Raw genomic sequence first — 13,083 nt, forward strand, 5'->3', positions numbered from 1 at the left:
TTTTTTTTTTTTTTTAAGGAAATACAAGTTGTTGTTTAGTCACTGATTTGTGTCTGACTCTTTTGCAACCTCATGGACTGGAGCCCACCAGGCTCCTCTGTCCATGGGATTTTCCAGGCAAGAATACTGGAGTGGGTTGCCATTTCCTTCTCCAGGGCATCTTCCTGGCCCAGGGATTGAACCTGAGTCTCCTGCTTGGGAGGTGGATTCTTTACCGCTGAGCCACCGGGGAAACCCATAATATATTTAAAGGTAAATATGATAAATTTAAAGAGACAGGATGAAAAAGAGAAGAGTCAGGATGAAGAGTATCCAGGGGTTTGCTGTACTGTTCTTGCAGCTGTCCTGTAAGTCTGAAATTATGGGGCTAGGAAAGATTGTAGGGCAGGGGTGCTGACGTCAAACATGCAGCATCCACGCAGGCAGGGGTGGCGCAGACCCCCTGCAGGGCTGGGCCCTGCAGACAGAACTGGAACAAGGCTGTCCATGACAAATGGCTGAGAGTCTCTAAATTAGCCCCTGCTGGGCAAGGCAGACTGCTACCCACTTTTGAGGCTTTGCTCAGCTCACAGAAGGTACTCAATTTAGCTGGACAGCAGAAGCCTCTAGGAAGCCAGATAATAGCTGGCAGAGGGACGTTCCTGGTGGTGCAGTGGTTAAGAATCCACCTTGCAAAGCAGGGTTTCCCCCCTTATGGCAGAAAGTGAAGAGGAACTAAAGAGCCTCTTGATGAAAGTGAAAGAGGAGAGTGAAAAAGTTGGCTTAAAGCTCAGCATTCAGAAAACTAAGATCATGGCATCCAGTCCCATCACTTCATGGCAGATAGATGGGGAAACAGTGGAAACAGTGGCTGACTTTCCCCTGGGTTTGACCTCTGGGTGGGGAACTAAGATCCCACAGGCCACAGAGCAACTAAGCCCATGTACTTCAACTACTGAGCGTTTGTGCCACAACTGGAGAGTCTGCATGACTCAACAAAGATCCCGCATGCCACAGCTAAGACCCGACACAGCCAAACAAATAAACAAGTAAATATTAAAAAAAAAAAAAAAAAGGGCAGGCTGAGGGGCATACCCCAGGAGGCCCAGCCCAGGGGGGAAACCCAGCCATTCAGTGGCCTCAGTCCCCATACCCCCTTGTGTGGCCAGTCAAGGCTAGGGCAGTAGGGCTGTGTTCACTGTAAGCCTAACACCAGCCTCCACAGATTACCCAGGAAAGGGGCCTTGAAAGGGGCCATCAATGTAGTCAGGCTTCTAAAAGAGTTCAGAGCATGTCATCTTAAATATGCTGCTTTGACATATTATTTTGAACCAACACTCATCTTCTTTAGTCACTTCTCTGCAATTTACTCTCCCTACCCAACACCACTGTCCTTTCAATTCTTCACAAATTTATTGCTTTTTTTAAAAAAAAGATAAAAGTATAAATGCTTTTTTTCTCATCACTTCTTTGGGTCTCTATTCTCTTGTGAAGTCTCCTATATGCAACTAACATTTTAAATAAAACCTGTATGCATTTCTCATGTTACTGTCAGTGTTTGGCCCAGCTGGAGAACCAAAGAAAGCAGAGGAGAATTTTTTCTTAGTAGCTTACCAAGTCTAAGGAGCACGGACTTGATGCTATCCACCAGGGTCGACTAGCAGACTCAGTCTCCAGGGATGCTGCTCATTCCCATGACCGCTTACTCACCTGTCCTGTGCTTCCACCAGGTTCTCCAGGCCACAGGGAAGACAAACCCAGACACAGCGCTGCCACCAGCCCAAAGGGAACAGAAGATGTCAGAGCAGGAGGGGACGGGGTACACTATGAGAAGGTTTACCTGGAGGCAGTGGGCAGGAAGTGATCACAGCCAAGGAAGACAGGACCCAGCTGGGAGTTCCCTGAATAGAGGGACAGGCCCCCTCAGAATTGCCTTGCCAGGATCTATATTTGCAACACCAGGCACTGCTTCCCTGCTCTGCATCTAGGGATGGATACAGAGCCCACTAGTCATTTAGACTAGTGACTTGACCTGAAGCACCTTTACCACTATGGCGCTGACCTGCACAAAAAAGTGGGAGAAATTCTGCAGAATAGGAAGGAAGGCAGGGAGGCAGATGGAGGTGGAACAAGAGGGACAGAGCCGGCCACCACAAAAGAGGAGTCTGGGCCTTGCACCAGCCTGGTCCCCAGGACCTCTGAGAGCAGAAAGCAGAATGGGAGACATCACAAAGGAAAAGGCACTATGAAGAATCTAAAACCACAAGCTACTGAGAGGACTGCAAGCCCCCTCCACAGCCTCTTCCATCCCCTTCTGTCTCCTCCCTTTCCCCAACCTTTCCACCCTCTGAAGCTCTGCATCCCTGCTAGCATGTGGGTGCCAGAAAGTCTGAGCCAATCAATGCAAGGCCTTCCCTACTGCCTCAGGGATTGGTCTACAGTTGGGCACCTAACCCAGGCCTCAGGCAATCAATGCAGACCACAGGGTAGGCTATCTAACCAGGGCACAGTCCAAGACTTAAGTGTTTAAGGCTTGGGAGAAGCAATGGGATTTGCTCAGATGAAAAAGGTCAGTGAACCTCAAACTGTAGGTACAAATTTCTGGTTAAACATAGAAGATGAAATAAGTATGTTTATATGAACTCCACTAAAATGACAGAAAGAGAGCAGGAGAAGGACAAAAAATGGGAGATACTAACCAAGGTGGATGGAGAAGGCAATGGCACCCCACTCCAGTACTCTTGCCTGGAGAACCCCATGGATGGAGGAGCCTGGTAGGCTGCAGTCCATGGGATCACTAAGAGTCTGACATAACTGAGCGACTTCACTTTCACTTTCATGCATTGGAGAAGGAAATGGCAACCCACTCCAGTATTCTTGCCTGGAGAATCCCAGGGACAGAGGAGCCTGTTGGGCTGCCGTCTATGGGGTCGCACAGAGTGGGACATGACTGACGCGACTTAGCAGCAGCAGCAGCAGCAACCAAGGTGGAAAGGTTTAAATTGGTGAGAGGCATAGGTGATGGGGGTTTAGCAGAGTGAAGGGCTGAAACACCCGGACCTGGGTGGGGGAGAGGGGAAGCAAAGGGAGCCGCTCCCTCCCCTCCTGCTCCACAGATACTTCAGGATGCAGGACTTTACTTTGGAGACTTGAATGCTCAGAGATTTGCCCTTTTGAGACCTCCAAATTACAACCTGTTGTTTCAAGTAGTCCCTGTTGGGTAAATGTCTCCTGTGGGGCCACCCCCAAGGCTCTGACCAGTGTGCAGTGTGTGGCTGCCCTTGGATTAGGTAACATATCAACTGTGGCCAGGGAGGGCAGGGCTCTGCAAGAGGATTGCCTTGTCTCTTGTCCTTGGGGGATGGTGAACATCACAGTTCTTTCCAGCCCAATTCTTGAACTTCCCCAGTCTCAGTGAACTTATCTGTAAGTAATGGGGGAAAAAAGTGGTGAAAATAATACCACTGCCTCAAGATTATCTGATCAAATGACATAATGAATACCAAAGTACTTTGTCAATCATAAACATTTTAATCAATAGTAGTTATAATGACAATTTCTCCTTCTCCTATTAAATATATTTCCTTTGTTTAGGAATAAATCTAATAAGAAATTTATTTATCTATAAGAGAAAAATAATAAAGCTGAAGGGCATAAAAGAAGACCTAAGCAAATGTGGCATGTACCAAATTCTGAATGAGAAGACTTGATGTTATAAAGATGTCAGTTCTCTAAAATCTCCTAATCCACAAATTCAATGCCTCTCCAGTGCAATTATCAGCAGCATTATTTTAGTGAAATGGGATGAGTAGATTTTAAGGTTTATATGAAAGATAAGAGGCTTATGGTAAAAATTTTTTTGTAGGGAAAAAAAGGGAGATGTTTGTTCCAAAAGATATAAAAAAAAGCTAAAAAGTTATGCTGACTGAAAGAGTGTGGTATCCACAGGAATGGACAGAGAGACATCTAGTTCATAGACAACTCTGGGGCTAAGACAGGACAGGCAGAGTTCTAAGAGTCATTTTTACATTCATACAATTTGTTACTGACATGGGCAGCAACATAAAAAAGAAAAAGAAGGAAAGAAAGAGAAGAGCACCCAAAGGTGCTGCTTTCCATCCTTGTCCCATGTACCGGAAAGGATGATACTCAACCAAAGAGGCAGGGTGCCTGCTCCTCAGGTCACCCCAAGGCGTTACCTCTGGCTGGGAGCCCAGTCAAGATGGCAGCTACATGCTGAGGGGGCTGGGGCAGAAAGCCTCACATCTCAGAATCAGAGAGGAGGGGAAACCCCACTGGATGCTTCCTGGGCAGGTGGAGAGGAGAGCCTCGTGGCGTGGCCTTGGCACAGCTCCTCCCACGTCCAGCTTCACTTCCTGGAACACAGCAAAGTGCTTCGGCTGCTGTGCTTCAGACTTAGCCTATGCGCACACCTGCAAGCTGACCGGAGCTGAACCGCCCCTCACAACAGAGAGATACAACGATGGAGCACACACTGTGGTGCAGTCAACAACACAAGTCAGTGGGAAAAGGCTAGCCAACGAGTATTAGACTCAGTTCAATTCAGTTCAGTTCAGTCGCTCAGTCATGTCTGACTCTTTGCAACCCCATGGACTGCAGCACGCCAGGCTTCCCTGTCCATCACCAACTCCTGGAGCCTGCTCAAACTCATTAGACTCCTACCCTCAAATTATGCACTAATTAGAGGGATAAAAAGTGCTGAACATAAACAAATCGGGAAAATATTAGAAGGAAATGTGGAACAACATTTTTCTAATTTGAGTGGAAAATGCTTTTCTTAATAAGACAAGAGCTTCACAAAACAAAGCAAGGAATAAGATTCATAAAAAAAGAAATACTGTGTGATGAAAGACATCAGTGATCAAGCCATATGCTTGATCACAATAGATGGGGGACAGGTATTATCAGATCAGATCAGATCAGTCGCTCAGTCGTGTCCGACTCTTTGCTACCCCATGAATCGCAGCACGCCAGGCCTCCCTGTCCATCACCAACTCCCGGAGTTCACTGAGACTCACGTCCATCGAGTCAGTGATGCCATCCAGCCATCTCATCCTCTGTCATCCCCTTCTCCTCCTGCCCCCAATCCCTCCCAGCATCAGAGTCTTTTCCAATGAGTCAACTCTTCGCATAAGGTGGCCAAAGTACTGGAGTTTCAGCTTTAGCATCATTCCTTCCAAAGAAATCCCAGGACTGATCTCCTTCAGAATGGACTGGTTGGATCTCCTTGCAGTCCAAGGGACTCTCAAGAGTCTTCTCCAACACCATGGGCGGGAGGAGCTACCCCACGCCCCTAAGCCTGAGGCCAAGGGCGGTGGCCGGGAGGACCAACCCCATGTCCAAGGAGCCGTGGCTGCGCGGGCGCAGGAGGGCCTAGAGGAGCTATCCCACACTGAAGGTCAGGAAGGGCGGCGATGAGGAGATACCCCTTGTCCAAGGTAAGGAGCAATGGCTGCGCTTTGCTGGAGCAGCCGTGAAGAGATACCCCACGCCCAAGGTAAGAGAAACCCAAGTAAGATGGTAGGTGTTGCAAGAGGGCATCAGAGGGCAAACACACTGAAACCATACTCACAGGTATTATAGCATATTTAACAAAACAAAGGATTATTAGTAATTATGGATGGAATATAAAAATAGTTAATACAAACTGAAAAATAGAAGACAATTTAATAACAAAATAGTTACATAATAAAAACAAATCATCCTTAGAAAAAGAAATACAATAAACATATAAACATATGAAAAGGTGTCCAGCACTTTGCAATTTAAATGATAATGAAACACAACAGATAAGTAAAAGTTATAAAGATTCATCAACTCATGGATTGGCCAGCATGGAACCATGAAGCCATTTGAGGGGGTAATGTAGTCCTCTGCGAGCAATCCTAAAATGTGCCCAGCATCTGACCTAGAAATTCAGCCTCTAGGAACCATCCAGAAGAATCACATGCATGTGTTGACTCTGGTTAAAAGACCAAGATTTGCAATGGAGAAAAACTGAAACTACCCAGATGACCATCAGTACATAAGTGGCTTAAAAATGTTACAGTGGATCCATTTGGAGAGTTCTCCCTGGCCACTCCTCCTTGCTCCCTCTGCTGGATACTAGTGGAGCTCAGATTTCCAGATGGTAGGCAGGGAAGGCAGTGACCAAGCTTGAGAGTGGTCTGAGCACGTGTGGCCATGCCAGTGGCTAAGCCACCCGTCCCCTCTCCTCTGGTTCCCAGACCCCAGGGACTCTCCCCCTTAGAACATGAGTTTGGAAGACCCTCTGAGTCTCCCCTGGTAACTGGACAGGTGGCAAAGTCTACAGCGATAAGGCGATCGGGCTGTCGCTATGGTGATGTCAAGATGGAGGCCTTTTGCCATCAGCCCCAGTTTTCTGCATGGCAGCTCTAATGACAGGATGGTCAGCCCTGCAGAGGCCAGAGGGCGTGAGCACAGAGGCCTGCTCCTGGTTGTCATGGCAGCGTGGGCCCTCACAGGAGCACAGAAAGCCCTGGCAGGAGAATTCCCCACTCCACACCTGGTCGGAGCAGGAAGTGTTGGGCGGTGACTGAGCCTCAGGGAAGCAGGTTGGTGTGTGAGAGACGCACAGTCGTCTGCAGCCTCATGACTCAAAGGCTGTCCCCCAGACACCGGAGGAAGGAGGACCTTTTCTGCTGAATCTGTTTAGAGAACACCACGCCGTCACAGCTTAGCACAGCCCGAAGAGAAAGCTGACCAGCCCTGGGAGCCCAGCAATGGTCCTCCCCCGACCATACCTAGCCTGACAAGGCCTCAGTGGGGAAAGGTCCTGACTATGACCCAGGAGAGAAAGCTGGAGAACAATGAAAAGGAGGAAACTCTGTGATTGAACATCAAGCCAGAAACCAGCCAGAAGGTGGACCATACTCAACCAGATACCTGGGCCAGCTGTTACCCTTGGTTAGGAGAAGGCCGGGGATATTTCACCTTGGAAGCCTGTCGAGGAACGCTGAGGGGTCCCAGCTCCTCTGGGCTGGCTGCGGTACAAATGCTGGATGACAGAGCCAGGATGGAGATCTCCAAGAAGGAAAAGGTAGCTCTCTGCCACGTTCAGTTTTCTAGAAGAGTTTCTTCCATGTTCTCGCATTCAGTGGTTTGTTTAACTTGACCAAGTGTTTGTGCCTCCATAGCTGAGTGTATGCGCAGGCGCTTTAGGGACAATCTGCTGGGAGTGAATTGTGGGGCACTGACTTGGTTGGGCACTCTGAGTCCTCTCCCTGCTGCTCTAGAGTCCAGCCCTGTGACCTGTCACAGGGCTGGACTGCCAGGAGGCCTGGGAAGTGACCCCTGTTGGGTAGAGGGTCTGGGGAATTTAAAACCCCAGCTGGGGAGGGGGGTGGGGGGATGAGGGACCTTAGGGGCAGAACCAACTACCTAGCCATGAGGCAAGACTCAACAGACATCGTGAGAGCTCTCAGATGTCCGCACCTCCCTGCAAGAATCACTTAAGCCTAAGAACCGTTGCTCCTGGTAAGAAGTGGAGAGCAGTTACTTTTTCCAAAACAAAGAAAAATCCAGACATCCTGTGAGCCAGCTCTGTGCCCAAGCAGTGAGGAAAGGATCCAGAACTGGTGACAGGGTGGAGGGGAGCGCCTGCCTGCTCCCCTCAGCCAGGCGGGGCGGGGGAAATGGGGGAGAGGGCCCGGATCCAGTGCCTTTGGCATGGTTTCCCCCTCACATGTCTTTTCTTTTCCTTCTTCTGTGAAATGACGAGGTCAGCATAAACACTGGACTGGTTCTGCTCCTGGCAGAGCTAATGATGTTAGGAGAAAAACAACCAACCCAGGTCAGGGCGCCCACAAGCTGCAGGCAGCAGGAAGCCCGCATCTGCTGGTCACCGGGGTTCTGGCCGGAGTTTGGATGAGAGATCCTAGGTGGAGGGGCCATGGGGGCCAGCTGGAGAGAAGGGAGATGGGGTCTTCGGCACAAGCAGAGAGTTGGCACGGTGGCAGGGAGAGGTGGGGCCTGTGGCCTGCTGTGGGGAGTCCACCACATCAGACAGGGGCTGGCCCATGCTCCTTTCTTGTTTGTCTTGGGGACACAATGCTCCCCATGGTAAATCCCACATGCGTGGGGTGCTGGTTCGCTCCAGAGCAGTGGGGGGATGTGGGTCACTGACAGCCTTGTCAGGGCCAGGAGGAGAGGGAGGCCCCTCCTCTGGCCCATGCTTTAAGGGGGCACCAGAAACATCAATCATCAAGATAAATATTTTAATGCAAATTCTAAAGAATCAAAAATCAATGCAAAAAATTCTGATGAGCAAAATGCCAAATTTCCAAAGAAAGAGGGCCCAAGTACTGCTGATTTGTTCACTTGTCTCAGGCCTGTGCTGGCTGCCCTTACAGCGCCAGTCAGCAGGCTGCCAGGGCCAGACAAGGGAGGCGGGGGCTGTTGGCCGTGTGCACACCCCTCCAGTCTGTCCTGGCTGCCCAGAGGGCCCACCTCTTGTCTGGGAGCCGGGAAGCTTCAGCTTGGTTTCAGGGCCATCCTAAGGGTTTGATGTTTTGCTGCCAGGCCCGCCCAGGTCCAGCCCTGCACCCCCGGGAAATGCTATCCCCAACACAAGCCATTTGGCTTGGAGCAGTAAGCAATTTCAAAATTGTCCCCAGCAGGTTGGCTGGGGCTGTATCCGCTGCAGGCTCCCAGAAGGAGAGCGTTCTGGTTGCGTTGGAGGGACCTCAAGTGTGGCTGGTTTTGCTCTTTCTGTTCCCTGGTGCCTCTTGCCTATGCTGACATCTCAGATCACCTGGGGTCTTCCTCTATAATTCGCAGGAGTGTGTGGCCTCAGTACCATTTTCAGTGGCTTCCCCAGGGGCATGGCAGCTTCATACATAGTTCTTCTAGAGCTCCTTGGGAGCAGGCCTGCTCCTATGATGCCGCTTGCCCTCATCTCCAGCCTGTGGCCTTGGAACCTCAACACCCTGAGTCATTCCCTTGGCATGGAGCTCTATCTTTTTCTCTATAATTTCATCATCTATAGATAGGTTAAAAATATCTTTTTCTTTTTTTAAAAGAATTTTTTGATTTGTATTAGTTCAGGTATACAGCAAAGTGATTCAGATATATATATATAGGCTTCCCTTGTGACTCAGCTGGTAAAGAATCCACCTGCGAAGTGGGAGACCTGGGTTCAATCTCTGGGTTGGGAGGATCCCCTGGAGAAGGGAAAGGCTACCCATTCCAGTATTCTGGCCTGGAGAATTCCTTGGACTGAATATATATATCCTTTTTCATGTTCTTTTCCATTATAGGTTATTATAAGATATTAAATATAGTTTCTGATGCTATACAGTAGATCCTTGTTTTTATTTTTTATATAGTAGTGTGTATCTGTTAATCCCCATTTCCTGATTTACCCCTCCCTCCCTCCCTCTCTTTTCCTCTTTGGTAACCATATGTTTGTTTTCTATGCCAGTGAGTCTATTTTTGTTTTGTAAGTTAGTTCATGTGTATTATTTTTTTAGATTCCACATATAAGTGATATCATACGTGATATTTGTCTTTGTTTGATTTACTTCACTTAGTGGGATAATCTCTAGGTCTATCCTTGTTGCTACAAAGTGGCATTATTTTTAATCTTTTTTATGGCTGAGTAGTATTCCATTGTATATGTACCACATCTTCTTTAGGGCTTCCCAGGTGGCCCAGTGATAAAGAATCTGCCGGCAAACCCAGAAGCCGCAAGAGACTCGGATTTGACCCCTGGGTCAGGAAGATCCCCTGGAGGAGGAAATGGCAACCCACTCCAGTATTCTTGCCAGGATAAGCCCGTGGACAGAGGAGCCTGGCGGGCTACAGTCCAAGGGGTTGCAAAGAGTCGGACACGACTGAGCGAGTGAGCACACACACGCCAGCCACATCTTTTTTACCTGGTCATCTGTCAGTGGACATTTAGGTTGCTATAGAGTTCTATCTCTTGATGGCCACCACTTCTGAGTGGCCTCAGATTGGGTTCTTGGAGCCCTCTTGGAAGTTTCTGGTCTATTCTTTACCCTCTCTCATCTGTGCCCCTCTGCTGGTGGGTAGGAGGGATGGGGGCTCCATAGCCCGTATAGTTGGCTGTGTGTAGTGGATTTGGGGAGCACTTTTCAGGAGAAAAACTGGGGAGGTGACCCTCCAGGTGTTTTAGTCTGCCCAGGGGCCAAAACAAAATACCGTGGACCAGGTGACTTAACCAACAGACATTGCTTCCTCACAGTTCTGAAGACGGAAGTCTGAGATCAGGGTGCCAGCATGGTCAGCTTCTGGGGCAGGCTCACTTCTTGGCTTGCAGACAGCTTCTTTATTGCTGGGTCTTCACACAGTGGAAGGGGGATGCAGAGGTAAGAGAGAGCATGCTGGTTTCTTCCTCTTGTGGGGGCTCCACTCATGACCTCACCTAATTCTGATCATTTCCCAAAGGGCCCACACCCTGATACTATACACTGGGGGTTAGGGCTTTGGCATATGGGTTTGGGGGAACACGATTCAGGCTATAGCCCTGGGGATGGGTGTAGAGCCGGGGAGGGGGCGGACCTTTCTTCATTCAGCCTCCACAGCTGCCCTGGGCACTTTGCTGCTGAAGCAGAAGGCTCAGAGATGGAGTGAGGGTGCATCACTCGGCAGGCACGCTCTCCCAGTTTCCCCGCAGGACTTGTCCCAGCCTATCTGGGCCCCTGCCCCCTGAGCTGGCTGGAGGCCCTACTACTGCCAGATGCTCAGGAGGACACAAAGGTCCAGGTGGCCCCCAAGCAGATGTGTTGCAGAGGGGCCAGCGTGGGGAGGAGCAGATGGCTCCACTGAACAGAGTGGTGATAAGACCCTGAGCATGGGGCGACAGGGTTCTTGTGACCCAGTAAACTGTGGATTCAGCAGTGGGGGCTGGGGCCATGCCTGCCTGCCCTGGGCCCCTCTCAAGCAGGAGCTGCTGGCTCTGAGCATGTGACACACTGTCCCTGCGGTCCCGCAGCCGGGCTGGGCTGGCAGACTATGAAGCAGAGACTGCTCCAGGAGAGCTGAGCAAGCCGCCTGCATCCCAGGCCCCAGGGTCCAGGTGCCTCCGAAACAGAATTAGAATTCCGAACATCTCCCTGCTCCAGAGAGGCGTTGTCGTCTGGGGTTTCTGGGGTCGGGAGCAGGCCAAGGGGACCCAGCAGTGAGAGGCAGTATGGACCCGGCGAGGCCCATGCCTGCTTCTGCAAGAGCAGGACCGGAGGGCAGACGGGCTGAGAGAGAGAGGGGAAGAGAGAGGAAGAGAGAGAGAGGCACAGAGTGCTCTCGGCCTCCTCCCTCGGTTTCTGCAGAGCTGCCCTGAAACCACCCTGCAGCAAGAGAGATGAGACTTGTGGTGAAGGGAGGCCCTCCAGGGAAGGTTCTGGAATGCTCCCCCAATTTTATGTCAGAGGGGCAAGCCTGGGCCCTCCCCTCCACCTTCATCTCCCTTCCCTTCTCAGGTAGATACTGATCCTAAGGACAATACAGTTCTGTGTGTGTATGTGTCTGTCTGTCTGTCTCTTCCTCTGTCTCTCTTTCTCTCTGTTTTTCTGTCTCTCTCCTTCTCCTGTCTTTCTGTCTCTTCATCTCTGTGTGTCTCTCGCTGTCTCTTTGTCTCTCTTTCTCTGGCTGGACACACAGTGAAAAGAGGCCCCCTTTTCCTCCCCAAACCCCCTCCCTTCCACACCACCCCCTCAGGTCTAGGTCTGCCTCTGCCCAGGTCCCTCCCAGACTGGAATCCCCTTGGCCCCTCCTCTACACCTCTGCTGTACTCAGGCCGGGGTGTCCCTGGGCCCACACCCTCCTGTCCCAGGCCCCTTCCCTCCTCAGCCTCTGAGGGCCTCTGGGGAAGCTGCTTGGCGTCAGCCAAGGCCCTGGTGCTCTGACCGCTGCCACCTCTTCTCTTGGGCCATGTATTCTATCCCTTTATTTCTGAAAGAGCAGCCGTTTCCTGGCGACCAGTTTGTGTACAGGCCATCGAGCTATTTGCAGAAGCCTGTTTTATGGGACTAAGTTCCAGTAAGTACACGTGCCTGGTGAGGATCCATTTCTGTTTGTTTACTTCTGCTCAAGGAATCCCTCACTGAAGCCACTCACGCTTCAAATATAGCTACAGCACTAGCTCTAGCCTCCCCTTTTCTTAGTGAGGTTTAAACCCATCTGGCATGTTTCATAAAAGCGGGGTTTTGATCTGGAAAGAGATGTACCTTCTACCCCAGAAAATGGACCACTTCCCCCTGACTCAGATGATGGCTTTTTTGGGGGGAGGGGGGTGTCTTCTTTTGCTTTTTGGACAAGTGTTCACATTTCCTCTCTTTGATCTTGGACTCTCCTTTCCAAGAGAGTTGAGCTTCTGGTCCAGGCCTCTCCCTGACCCCTGAAAAGGCCAGTCTGGCTCATCCTCCTCCAGCCATCGATGCCAGAGGTCCTGGCTGTCCTCCTGAGGGCTGGGGTGGGCCAGGGTGCTCCAGCTCTGAATCTTCCCACAGGCTCCTTGAGCTGGATGCTGGGGGTCCCACCAGCAGCTGGATTCATCAGGAACTGCACCAGCCATAAGCTAGACTGCAGGGAGGTAACTGGGAAGGGGCAGTGGAAGGAGCGGGGCTCCAGAGGCCACGAAGGTTGGAGGGTGTTCCTGGATCAAGAGCGATCCTGCGGGGTAAGGGGGACGAGGGGCCAGGTGTGGGGGCTGGCCATACCAGAGAGCCCACCTTTCCAGGTGGGCGGCTAGCATCCCCTGGACCCCAATTCCTCAGGCCCCCCTGCAGTTGTCCTGCCTTACTCTTGATCCCCAATCCCTTCCCATGCTCCTCATGCATCTTAGTCCACCTCTGCTCTGCTTCCTTGGCTAACACCTGCCCAGGTGGGAGCAGGGGCAGGGGAGGAGTGCTCCAAGTACCACCTCCCTACCACCACCACCCAGTGCTGGGCCCAAGCCACAGTCTCACAGAGGGGAAGGGCCCCAGAGACAGGTGCTTGGTCCCAGGTCCCCACCGGCCAGGTCTGCCCGATGCTCAACCACTGGCTGTTCTGGGGGATGGTGCTCAGAGGCTGTCCTGCCCCTAGTGTCACAGAAAGAAGGCT

General features: G+C 50.9%; 1 protein-coding gene across 1 annotated transcript in view; it reads left to right on the top strand.

Moving 5' to 3' along the window:
* The first annotated feature begins 6,517 nt into the window (after positions 1 to 6,517).
* Positions 6,518 to 13,083, top strand: part of GCK (glucokinase) — a 36,266-nt gene continuing 29,700 nt past the window's right edge. Inside the window, exon 1 of the mRNA XM_061414459.1 lies at positions 6,518 to 7,060. Within this exon, the coding sequence (XP_061270443.1) occupies positions 7,016 to 7,060 (45 nt within the window). The 5' untranslated portion in view covers positions 6,518 to 7,015. The remainder of the gene's footprint in view (positions 7,061 to 13,083) is intronic.

Source organism: Bos javanicus, chromosome 4, assembly GCF_032452875.1.
Source record: "Bos javanicus breed banteng chromosome 4, ARS-OSU_banteng_1.0, whole genome shotgun sequence".
In the NCBI taxonomy this organism is placed as follows: Eukaryota; Metazoa; Chordata; class Mammalia; order Artiodactyla; family Bovidae; genus Bos; species Bos javanicus.